Source organism: Rattus norvegicus, chromosome 4 (genome assembly GCF_036323735.1).
Source record: "Rattus norvegicus strain BN/NHsdMcwi chromosome 4, GRCr8, whole genome shotgun sequence".
Classification (NCBI taxonomy): Eukaryota; Metazoa; Chordata; class Mammalia; order Rodentia; family Muridae; genus Rattus; species Rattus norvegicus.
In genome coordinates, this window is record NC_086022.1 from 121,092,995 (window position 1) to 121,104,720 (window position 11,726).

At 44.1% G+C, this 11,726-nt stretch overlaps 1 protein-coding gene across 2 annotated transcripts in view; it reads left to right on the top strand.

Moving 5' to 3' along the window:
• Nucleotides 1-10,805, top strand: part of Gfpt1 (glutamine fructose-6-phosphate transaminase 1) — a 49,777-nt gene extending 38,972 nt beyond the window's left edge. Inside the window, exons 16-20 of one of the 2 annotated variants that reach the window (XM_006236823.5) lie at nt 1,161-1,275; nt 3,911-4,038; nt 4,896-5,063; nt 5,733-5,894; nt 6,822-10,805. In XM_006236823.5, the coding sequence (XP_006236885.1) occupies nt 1,161-1,275; nt 3,911-4,038; nt 4,896-5,063; nt 5,733-5,894; nt 6,822-6,866 (618 nt within the window). In that variant the 3' untranslated portion in view covers nt 6,867-10,805. The remainder of the gene's footprint in view (nt 1-1,160; nt 1,276-3,910; nt 4,039-4,895; nt 5,064-5,732; nt 5,895-6,821) is intronic. The other variant, NM_001005879.1, reaches the window with a different exon arrangement.
• The last annotated feature ends 921 nt before the right edge of the window (nt 10,806-11,726 follow it).

Genomic DNA, 11,726 nt, shown 5'->3' on the forward strand with positions numbered 1-11,726 from the left:
CACACACACACACACACACACACACACACCAGTAAGTGTAAATCATGAATTACAGATACATCATCATAGGTTTGCAGTTTCTTAATTTTTATTTACTAACATACATTTAGACTTTTATTGAATTTGTAGTTAGTTTTTTGTTAAAAAAATAAGAATGGGAACCTGTGCTTGTGGGAGTGGCTGTCAGGACAGTACTTGGCACTCAAGCATGAGGATCTGAGGAAAGTTCCCAGCACCCACACAAGCATCTCAGCACAGGGAAATGGGAATAGATGATCCCTGGATGTCCCTGGAGGGAATAATCAGTGAGCGCTAGGTCCTAACGAGAGAGCGAGAGAGCGTCTCACCAAAAACCTAGTGGGCAATTCTCCATGAACACCTAAGGCTGACCTCCAGCTGCCACATGCACACACAGGTAAATTTTCCCCAAGGTTCCCTCTTTCTGTAAACTCAAACATATAAGGTGAGAATGAGCCAAGTGTGGTAGCTCACACCTCTGCTTTCTGCACTTGGGAGGCTGAGGCAGGAGGATTACTCTGAATCCAGCCCAGGACCCTACCTTAAAAAGAAAACAGTGAAAATGAGGAACAGCCAGTAGGCAAAGGTTAAAAAGTATATGTGGGAGGGGCCACAGTTTATAGTCTGTCCTCCCCCTCGCTGTGGGTTGGCACAGTCAGATTAGCTGTACCTTCCTTTAGTCTTTCTTTTTCCTTCTTTCTTAGGGCTGTGAAAGTCTCACTACTGTTTTGTGAGAGGCTGTGTGGGCCTGAGACACAAACTTAAGTGCTTTGCGATTAAAAATAGAGATTCCCAAGTTCTGAGCCAGGTCAGCATTACCAGAATTGCTTTTAAAGGCTGAATAGTGAGGGGCTGGAGAGATGGCTTAGTGGTTAAGGGCACTGGCTGCTTTAAAAGGACCCGGGTTCAAATCCCATCGCTCACATGACAGTTCACAATTGTCAGTAATTCCAGTTCTAGGGACTCTTGACACCCTCACACAGACATACACAGAGGTAGGACACCAGTGTACATAAAATTAAAATAAAAAGATGAACAGTGTATATTGTGAAAGGATTAGGATTTAATTCTTGTCTTTTGTTAAAGTGTCCAAGTTCTTAAAATTCACCTGGAACTAATTGTTTTTCCCTGTGCTGTTGTAGGCTTACACCAGCCAGTTCGTGTCCCTTGTGATGTTTGCCCTCATGATGTGTGATGACAGAATCTCCATGCAAGAAAGACGCAAAGAGATCATGCTGGGACTGAAGCGACTGCCGGGTATACATAGAAAATAATAGGAATCTCTCCCTCTCCCTCTCCCTCTCCCTCTTCCTCTCCCTCTCTCCCTCCCTCCCTCTCTGTTTCTCCTTTCTTTTCTTTTTTTTTGTGAGACAGCCCCCCCTCCTTTCTTTTTTTATGAGACAGAGTCTCACATAACTTAGGCTGGCCTCAGACGTAGCTATATAACTGAGGATGACGTTGAACTTCTTGCTTCTACCTCGTGGGTGCTGAGATTGCAGACATGTCATTGTGCCTAGTGTGTGCAGTGCTGGGGATTGAGTAAGCCCAGGCTTTGTGCGTGGAAGCAAGCGTTCTCCCACCAGAGCCACATTCCCAGCCGTGGAGCTTTAAGACTGTAAGCATTCATTGATCACAGTTGGCAAAGACTGTTTTCTAGACTGCTTCTTCACCCTGCTAATTGCTTTTGTTTCTGTGCAGAAGTTTTTAATTAGCAATAATCCCACCCTGCATACACCTCATTGGCTGCCATACTCCACTGTGTAAAGCTGCAGAAACTTAATTTTATGAAGTCCTGCTTGTCAGTTCTAGTGGTCGTTTTCCTGTGCTAGTGGGGTCCATGTCCTTTGCCTTTGGCAATGTATTTTCACAATATGTTTTTCTCCAGTAGTCTCAGCGTTTCAAATCCAAGACAGTCTTTGGTTTATTTCACATTGGCTTTTCTTCGGGGTGAGAAATAATGGATCTAATTTTATTTTTATGTCGATCTTCAGTTCTCCCAGTGTGCTTCTTTGAAGAGGTAATTTTTCTTCAAAGGTGATTTTTTCTTTAGTGTATTTTCTTGACATTTTTGTTAGAAATGGTGGCTGCAACCATGTGGTCTATTCCTGGTCCTCTGGTCTGTGGGTCTACATGTCGGACTATGTCAGTGCCGTGTTGGCCACTGAGTGCGTGACAGATACTCCTGCATTAATTACCCTTTCTGCTTCACATGGCTTTTGGAGAATTGGAATCTTTTGTGATTTTTTTGTTTTGCTAGAGAATCCTGTGACCCTTTAATAGTTCCTCGTGTGGTGATGACCCCGACTATAAAATTATTTTTGCTGTTGCATCATAACTGTAATTCTGCTACTGTTAAGAATCATAACGTGAATTGTCTGTTTTTCATTGGTCCTAGGCAATCCTTGTGAAAGGGTCATTTGTCATAGCCAAGGGGTCACAGCCCACAGGTTGAGAACCACTGTGTGAGTGCATCAAAGATTCTGGATGCCGTAGCCATGAACAGAATGCTGGCTAAGGCCTGTGAACTCCAGAGTGATTTACCCTGATGAGCCTGGCTGCCGGTACCTAGGTGGTCTACCTTTCCCATACACTTTACTGCCTGGGCTGAGCCCCCTTCTGCCTGTACCTTTTGTCTGGTCAGAGTCTAGCCCCGACCCTCCACCCGCCCTCAGTGCTTGAACTATCATTGTTCTCCATATCAGGTCCAGCGTGGGTCAGGTTTACATTTAATTATGTTATTTTATGTGGAGAGGTGTTTTGCCTGCATGTGTATCTGTGTACCATGCACATGCAGGTACCTGTAGAGGAGGAAGAGGACATCAGATTCCCTGAACTGGAGTCATAGATAGTTGTGAGCTGCCATGTGGGTGCGGGGAATTGAACCTGGGTCCTCTGAAAGAGCATCCAGTGCTCTTAGCTGATAGGCTATTTCTGCAGCCCTGGTTAGTTCAGTTTTAAGAAGTAGGTTTCTTTCTAAGCTGTTGTCTGGCCACTGCCCTTTCAGCCATAGAGGATGACAGACTGGAACCCCATTGCTGGCTGTCTGCTAGAGAAGTCACTGCCTACAGACCAGTGCCTGATTGGAGGGCTGTAGTTTGTCCTGTGCACAGGGCTGTCTTACCTCCTCATCAGGAACGTCTCCTTACCTTTTGGATGAAACTTCTCCCAATCATGGGGCTGGAACTGTGCTCTGTTTGATTGTTTTTTTGCCTGGTGGCTCTTCTGATCCTTTGTGTTTTGAAAATCTGGTTCTCTTTGCTTTTGTTTTGTGTTTGGTTTTGTTGATCTTTTGAGGTTGACTGTCTTGTAGCCCAGGGTGAGTTTTAACTGGGTGTGTAGGGGAGGATGCCTTTGGACCCTCGATCCTTCTGCCTCTACCTTTGAGCACTTGGATCAGAGTGTTCTCCACTGTGCCCAATTTTATGCAGTTATGAGGACTGAACCCAAGCCCTGCGTGTACCAGGCGAGCACTCTTCCAGTGGAGCTACATCTCTGGTTCCTTGAAGCTCCCTCCCTCCCTGTCTTCCTTCTTTCCTTCCTTCCTTTTAAAATCTGACTCCCCTGACTGTGTCTGTCACAGGAGGCATCATCTGGCCCACCATCCTACCTGAAAAGTCCAAATGAAGGCTTTCTTTGTATCCTATTTTCTATACATCTGATTTGTGAGGGATTGAGCAGTGGGTGAAATTCTCATCTTGAAGCTGTCGTTTGTAGTTGTAGAGTTAATGAGATCTTTCCGGTTTTGCCTCCACATGTGGAGAGAATTTCATAGTGATACCACAGGAGAAAAGAATACTGGCCGTTTGTTGTTTGATACCGATGTGGCATTGCTGCTTTACCTGTGCAGTGCACCGCTCAGTTTTCAAGACTGCTCTAATTTCTCTCTTCACAGACTTGATTAAGGAAGTGTTGAGCATGGATGATGAAATTCAGAAGCTGGCGACAGAGCTTTACCACCAGAAGTCGGTCCTGATAATGGGCCGAGGCTATCATTATGCTACATGTCTTGAAGGAGCCCTGGTACGTTTTCTCACTTCAAGTTGACTTCACTCTAATGACTTAGGGAGGGACAAGGAACATTTACTTTTATGTATTCTATAATGCTAGGGATTTAACACAGAGAGCATGGTAATCACTGTAGCACTGAGCCTGGCCATTCGAGTGAGTGAGTGCATGTGTGAGTGCATGTGTGTGTGAGTGCATGTGTGTGTGAGTGCATGTGTGTGTGAGTGCATGTGTGTGTGAGTGCATGTGTGTGTGAGTGCATGTGTGTGTGAGTGCATGTGTGTGTGAGTGCATGTGTGTGTGAGTGCATGTGTGTGTGAGTGCATGTGTGTGAGATGAAATAGGAGTCAGTTTTCTCCTTCCACTTTTTGAACCCTGGGCACTGAACTTGGATTGTCAGCTTGGTGGCGTGCATTGGTTGTGTGTGTCTTACCTGTTGAGGCATCTTACTAACTCCCCATATACTTTGGAATATGTGAACTGAAATTGGTAGAATGTTTAAAATGCCCTGTATGTGTTTGTTGTGGTTTATTTACCTCAGAACATGCCACAGGACTTAACTCAAAAGTGAAAGCCCAGAAGAATGCTTCCATGATAACTTGGGCGTAGCAATTTAAGATTGGTGTATATGCACCACAGACCAAGGCTCATTAGATAAGAACTGGAAATGAAAAATAAAGCAAGTAGATGAATGTTTGCAGGGCAGCATGGCGTCTTTGACAGTCTGAAGCCTTAAGAATATTCTTACAGCGCTTCAGCCCAGACCAGTCGGCCTTCAGTACATCTCGGGAGACCTGATCATCTCAGATCCTTTGTGTAGAGTTTTCTTAGAAGTGAGCTAAAGACTTACCTGTTTTCTTTCTTCCTACTAGAAAATCAAGGAGATTACATATATGCATTCTGAAGGCATCCTTGCTGGTGAGCTAAAACACGGCCCTCTGGCCTTGGTGGACAAGTTGATGCCTGTCATCATGATCATCATGCGAGACCACACTTACGCCAAGTGCCAGAATGCTCTTCAGCAAGTCGTTGCACGGCAGGTGGGTCGAGCGCTGGGAGGGTGCCTGTGTGAGGGTGCCCTGGAGATGTGGGAGAGGTTCCTAAGGCACGGGTGGATTTCGTCCTGGCAGTGATGGCGCAGGTAGAAGATTACAAACTCACTCACTCGCCCACTCCTTTGCTTCGCTCGTTATGTATAAGGAGGCAGACGGGTGGATTTTAATGACACCCAACCATTGTCTCTCATAATCAGCTCTCATAATAGAAGAACCAAACCCAAACTAAGCGCTGTTCTTCAGATTCTTTCTTCTGACAGTTAAGATAATGCTCTTTCTTTTTACCTTAAAACATTAAGTACTGAACTTCAAAAGAAACCCTGATGTGTAGTCTACACTAATATCATGGATGCTGTGGCTGATAGCCCTCTCCCCTCATCAGCTGGTTTATATTTTAATTCCAGAAGATGTTTCTGGTAAGCACAGTATACTGGAAATAAACTTGAACTTCAAAGGAAGCAGACATGTATTCAAGTATTAAACTTGGCATTTCGTTCTTGTGGAAATTTTTTTGAGAAACCTACTGAGTCCACAAAACCTGTTTCTGTCTAAATGACAGTCAGAACATGTCTGCGTGTCAGGCAATGTGGAGTGCACCCACTTGCTGCCCAGCATCTATTTCCTGGTGACTGTCGTGTGTCATTTTCTTCCCAGGGGCGTCCAGTCGTGATCTGTGATAAGGAGGATACTGAGACCATTAAGAATACAAAAAGGACAATCAAGGTGCCCCACTCAGTGGACTGCTTGCAGGGCATTCTCAGCGTGATCCCCTTACAGCTGCTGGCCTTCCATCTGGCTGTGCTGAGAGGCTACGATGTGAGTGACCACCTCTGTAGAATTCTGGGTTGGCTTTTGACTTGGGTACATCTTGGTACAGTTCTTCCCAACTTTCATTGTCTGTCTGTCTGTCTGTCTGTCTGTCTGTCTGTCTGTCTGTCTGTCTATCATCTGTCTGTCTAGTTTGTGTACAGTCTGTCACAGTTCATGGGTGGAGGAGATCAGGGGACAACTTGCAGGAGTTAGTTCTCTCCTTCCACTGTGAGGCTCTAAGGATTGCTCTCAGGTGTGGTAGCAACGGCCTTTGCTTGCTCTGCCGTCTTACTACCCCCTCCCAGCTTGAATCTGTCCCATTTATGTCATCACCTGTGATCTTTTCACAGCCAGTTCGTGGTTTACATCAGTTTCTTCTTACCCATAGGACTGTTCACTCCAAGCCTGACACTGACCGTGCATGGGGCTGTTTTCTTTTCTTTTTTTTTTTTCTTTTTTTTTTTTTTAAGATTTATTTATTTATTATATATAAGTACACTGTAGCTGTCTTCAGATACACCAGAAGAGGGCATCGGATCTCTTTACAGATGGTTGTGAACCACCATGTGGTTGCTGGGAATTGAACTCATGACCTCTGGAAGAGCAGTCGGGTGCTCTTAACCGCTGAGCCATCTCTCCAGCCCGGGGCTGTTTTCTTAATGGGCAGTGATTGGCATTTTTGGGTGGGACAGGTTATGGCTTGGACCTCTCCCATAGTGAGGGCTGCAGGACTCTCAGCATCCTTAATCCTCTTGGTGTCATGGGAACCAAAATACCTGATAGTTTTTCCAGGGTTCCCTGTGAGGGCCACCTTCTAGGGGACCAGGGTAGCTCTCCTGTGAATGTTAGCACCTTTCCTTCATTGTTTTTTTTAGTTATTTATCAAGATAAATTATGTGATTATGTTTGCTAATATAATTCTCTTTTCTGCAGGTCGATTTCCCACGGAATCTTGCCAAATCTGTAACCGTAGAGTAAAAGACACCTGAAACTTAAGACAGCTAAGCAACACAAGATACCTTTTGTATTTAAATTTTTGATTTAAAATATTGCCTCCTGAAAGCCTTTTTTAGTAAATCTTATTTATATATCAGTTATAATGTTCCCACTCAACTAATGATTTTTGTGCAATTGCCTCATTTTCATTAATACATGGGGAGCTTGATTTATAGACTTTAAATCTAAGCCTAAAATCAGAGAGCTGTAGTTTGTTTTAAAAACTGGATAATGGATTGATTTCTGGGTCCTCCACTTCGATCAAGGAGGCTCGTCGAGTGTTTGAGGTGCTTGGTGTTTGCTTTAGCATAACTTGACTCAGTCAGACTGAGGAAGACCAGTGCATAGCATACAGTTGGAATACTCCCAAGTCCATGCGTGCCAGTGCTGGACAGCCACCGAAGGCTTTGCTGCACTGTCTATAAATAGAAGATGGCTGTAGGTTATTTTGAAGCTTGTTTCTGTTTTATTTTTAAATCAAACTGTACACCAAAAAAACCTTGATGAGATTTATGTCTAAGTGTAGTTAAATTAGGTTTAGACACATCTGCCATCTCTGTAGGTAGTGCATTTGGGTCCTCCACAGCTGTATAGAAGACCTTTGGAGTTGGGCAAATTTGTACCGTCAGACACTGACGTCTGGCTGGACATGTGGAGAGAGGACACGGAGATCCTTCTCTGTACTCCTTCCTCGCCTAATCGTAGTTCGCATTTTCTTGCAGCTGTAGCGCTTAACTGAAAAACAAATACTGTTGAGCGACAGACGTCGTAATTGCCTTTGTGATCATAGCCCAGAGTCGCTGTCAAGTGGATGACATGCCGATGTTATCGGGCATGCTCAGCTCTTTCTTCAGCTTTGCAAGAAGAGTTTCCTGCAGTTGTTTCCAACTCCCTTCCCTGCCTTGTTGCAGAGAGCGTCCCTTGGTGCCAGTCTGGAGTTCTTTCAGTTGCCCGGGAGATCAGCACACTTTGCTGCTCATGTGACCCTAAGTGTATGATAGGCTAGGCACAGACTTGGCACTGCGGGAGGCTGTCAGTTTCAGGGTTGCTTTCTTGATGTTTTCCTTTGACTGTCTTGACTCCTGTTCTGGAACGAGTGCCGTATACAGAGTGATTCTGTCATGCCTTCAGCTGATAGTGTCAGAAATGCAAGTCAGCCATTCGGATAAGATATGTAGAAAGGACATATGTGCAGAGTAGTTTCTTCGCGGAGCTCCTTGGGCCGGATTGTGTGGGCAGTGGGAAGGGATGTTATGTTGGGTTAGGTCCAGTGTTTCAAAGCCTGTACCCTGAGAGTGCAGTGGTGAGTGGAGCTGGAAGCTCACGCGTTGCGTTTGGACTTGATGGTGGGCAGTGTGGTAACGCTTGTGAAGGCGGTTGAAGGAAGAGTTGATGTCATTTTAGGTATTTTGGAAGGCTTCAGTCGCCCTGATGGACAAGGCCGCAGGTGATACTCCACACCGCTGCTTTGGATATGTTTCTCAGTTGTGTTTATCTCTGGGACCTCACGTTAGCGTGGCAAGGGCGTAAAGTCTGGTGTCTGGTGTCTGGTGTCTGGTGGAGTAGCACAACTGCTCATGTTTGGGCGTGGCTTTTGTTTGGTTTGGTTTCTGGCGTTGCCTGTGTGGCTCTGGAGCACAGGGGGTGATGTTGGTAAGCTGAGACACTGAAATTGGGAGACCGTCCGCTCAGCTAATTACCCAGAGTCCTGTTGGAGCTGTTTTGAATTACACAGTTCAGTCTTGCTAACCCCCTCTGTGTAGCAGAGCATCACAACTTTTCTTTTAATCCACTCACCAGTTTCCCTTCCATTCACACTCCCAAGCTAGAATACATGCTAAACCAGTCAGAAGCCCAAATGAAGACCAGAGCAGTGTTGTCTAAACAAATATTATTCTTTTCCATATCCCTTGTTGCTTTCTACCTAAATTCTTTTCTTAATTCTTACACCTAGATATTTTAGTGAGCCAAGACACTAGGTGAGTAGGGCCCACTACTTTGGTATAATACAGGACATAGAAATCTAATTTTTCAAAACAAAAATACCCCGTAAAAGGGTGGCTTTCTATTAAAATTCTTCCCCACCTCCCAGCCCCCTTTATTTTTTTTTCAAGACAGGGTTTCTCTGTGCAGTCCTGGGTGTTCTGGAACTTACTCTGTGTATTAGGTTGGCCTCACAGAGATCTGCCTACCTCTGCCTCCATAGTGCTGGCTGGCATCAAAGGCATATACATCTGCCTGGCTAAAATTCTTTTCATTCTTTCTTTTTAAAAAGTAACTATTTTATTTATTTACATTTCAAATGCCCCCCTTCCTGGTCTCCCCTCCATGAATGTTCCTCCCTATCCCCCTCCCCTTGACCTCTAAGGAGGGCACTCCCCCACTTCCCCTCCCCCTTCTCAGGGGTGTCAAGCCTCCACAGGACCAAGCACATCTAATGGTGTGTTTAAAGTGTAAGTTCCCACATTCCTCCTTACCTGGAGTAGCTGCTAGGCAGGGAGGATGGTGAGGCACCTGACACATGGCCTGGTTGATGGTTATTACTTGGAAATCAGCTTTAAAAAAGAAGACCAGCCCATGCCCTAAGAGTAAGACAGTTAAAAAGGGAACTGCTCACTCTTAGCCTGTGACTGGCTCAGGGCTGGGTATGAGCGGGCCGCTGGGCAGGGCAACAGAGTTCCAACTTCAGAGCAGGTCTGACTGCCCCTGCGGGGCCTTGTGAGGCCCAGGTGGAGCTGGGATGGGGTACTAAATGCTGTGGATGTGTTTGTGTACCATGTTCATAAACTTTCCCTAGCCTGTCCATGAAACATGGATCTACGGTACCGTAAAGAACAGTTAATAATAGGACAAGCAGTTGTGTGTCCCTGTTCCCCAGAGGGATGTCGAAGAGTACTGTGCAGAAGGCTCTTAGTTCAGAACACTGACATTGGCTTTTCTCTAGCGGGTTGTTTCTGAGGTGACAGGGTCATATTCCTTCAGTCCAGGCCTCTTGCCTCAGTGGTTCTGAAGATGGGAGGAAAGGTGCCTACATTTGGTCCCTAGAAGAGGGAAACTAATATACTTTCACAACACACCTCTGTCTTTGGGGTTACTCTTACCTTTTTTTATAATTAGGATATTCTAGAGCAATAAAAGAGACTAAGGTTACCAGTTTATTATATACTTTAACTTTTTTCTAAAAAAATAATAAAGCACAATGTCATTGGAAAATGTTTGTTAAAAAAAGAATTCATAATTCACAATTTGGAAAGGCCAAAGACATGGAGGGGAAAAAGACATTTTGGTTTATGACATCCACACGTTTAGTGAGGTGTGTGTACAGTAATACTAGGCAGGGTTTTAAGCTTGGAAACAGATTTCAGATGGCTTTTATTTAGTTTCACATTCAAAAGTTTTAACATAAGTTGGTCTTTCTCACTATATTTAAAGATTGTTAATTAGTATTTCAGTATCTTTATAGCTTGAATTTAAATATATCCTCAGTCTGGGATGGTGACAGATAACAAAACTGTCAGTATTGGCTTTGAATAGTTAAGTCCATAGTTATGAGCAAGACGGCTAAGTTTTGTTGTGTTAACTGTCAGTCTGTACTCGCTTGGTAGTGATGCTGTAAGAGCTGATGGGGACATCTTAGGAAATGCTCACCTTATTTTGTCTGTACTGGTTTCCAGAGGGTGTGGAAATGGTCTTGCTAACTTTTGAATGTTCTCTGGTGAATGTGTTTTCCATTAATAAAGTTTTGATATTTGTTTAAATTATACTTCTGTGGGACTGGGGATTAGAATATCATTGCTCTGTTTTGATTTTGTATTCTTTTAAATGAATGTTTAGTTTTCTGAGCCAGATGGTTATTTCATCCTTGTGTCCTGTTCAATCCAGTGACTACACCGGAACTGTGAATAAATTACCCAAAACCTTGCTATGAGTTCCTTTTTCTTTCTTGGTTGGGCTTGGGATGGCACCCTGGGCCTCACACATTAGACTACAATCCTAGCAGTTCATTTGAAGGATTTACTAGTGTTTGAAACACAGATATACATGTAGCATTTTAAAGTTGGTGCTGTCTTAATACAGTCAGTATTTTGCTTTCATTGTTAATAAACATTGCTGGCGTCTCATTTCTGTTGCTTTAAAAAAATAAATGATTATATCCATGTCCAGATTCAGTACCCAGCTTCCTAGTAGTTTAATAAAGAATCGCTAGCAAAATTCTGATATCACATATACTACACGAAACTCTGATGTCACTCACATGTACTACACTAAGCTCTGATGTCACATGTACTACACGAAACTCTGATGTCACGTGTACTACACTAATTCTGATGTCACGCGTACTACACTAATTCTGATGTCACGCGTACTACACTAAACTCTGATGTCGTGTAGTACACTAAACTCTGATGTTACATGTACTACACTAAACTCTGATGTTACTCACATGTACTACACTAAACTGTGATGTTACATGTACTACACTAAACTGTGATGTTACATGTACTACACTAAACTCTGATGTTACTCACATGTACTACACGAAACTCTGATGTCACATGTACTACACTAAACTGATGTCATGTGTACTACACTTTCTCATAGCACTTTACACTTTAAAAATGATTTGTTAGCAGGTGTTTGGAACACAGGGTGACCAGGAAGGTGAAAGTGTATTGAGAGTGGGGAGAGCATGCTGTCATAGCTGGCCCAGCACTTGGCCTGTCATATAGGATGCCCTTTATAGCTAGAAAGCAGCAGCCCCACGCTGATGTGTCCACGCTGGCTGGCAGGGCTGGAGCTTGGCTCCTCCCCCTCATCCTTTCCTCCTGTGCTCCATGCTAC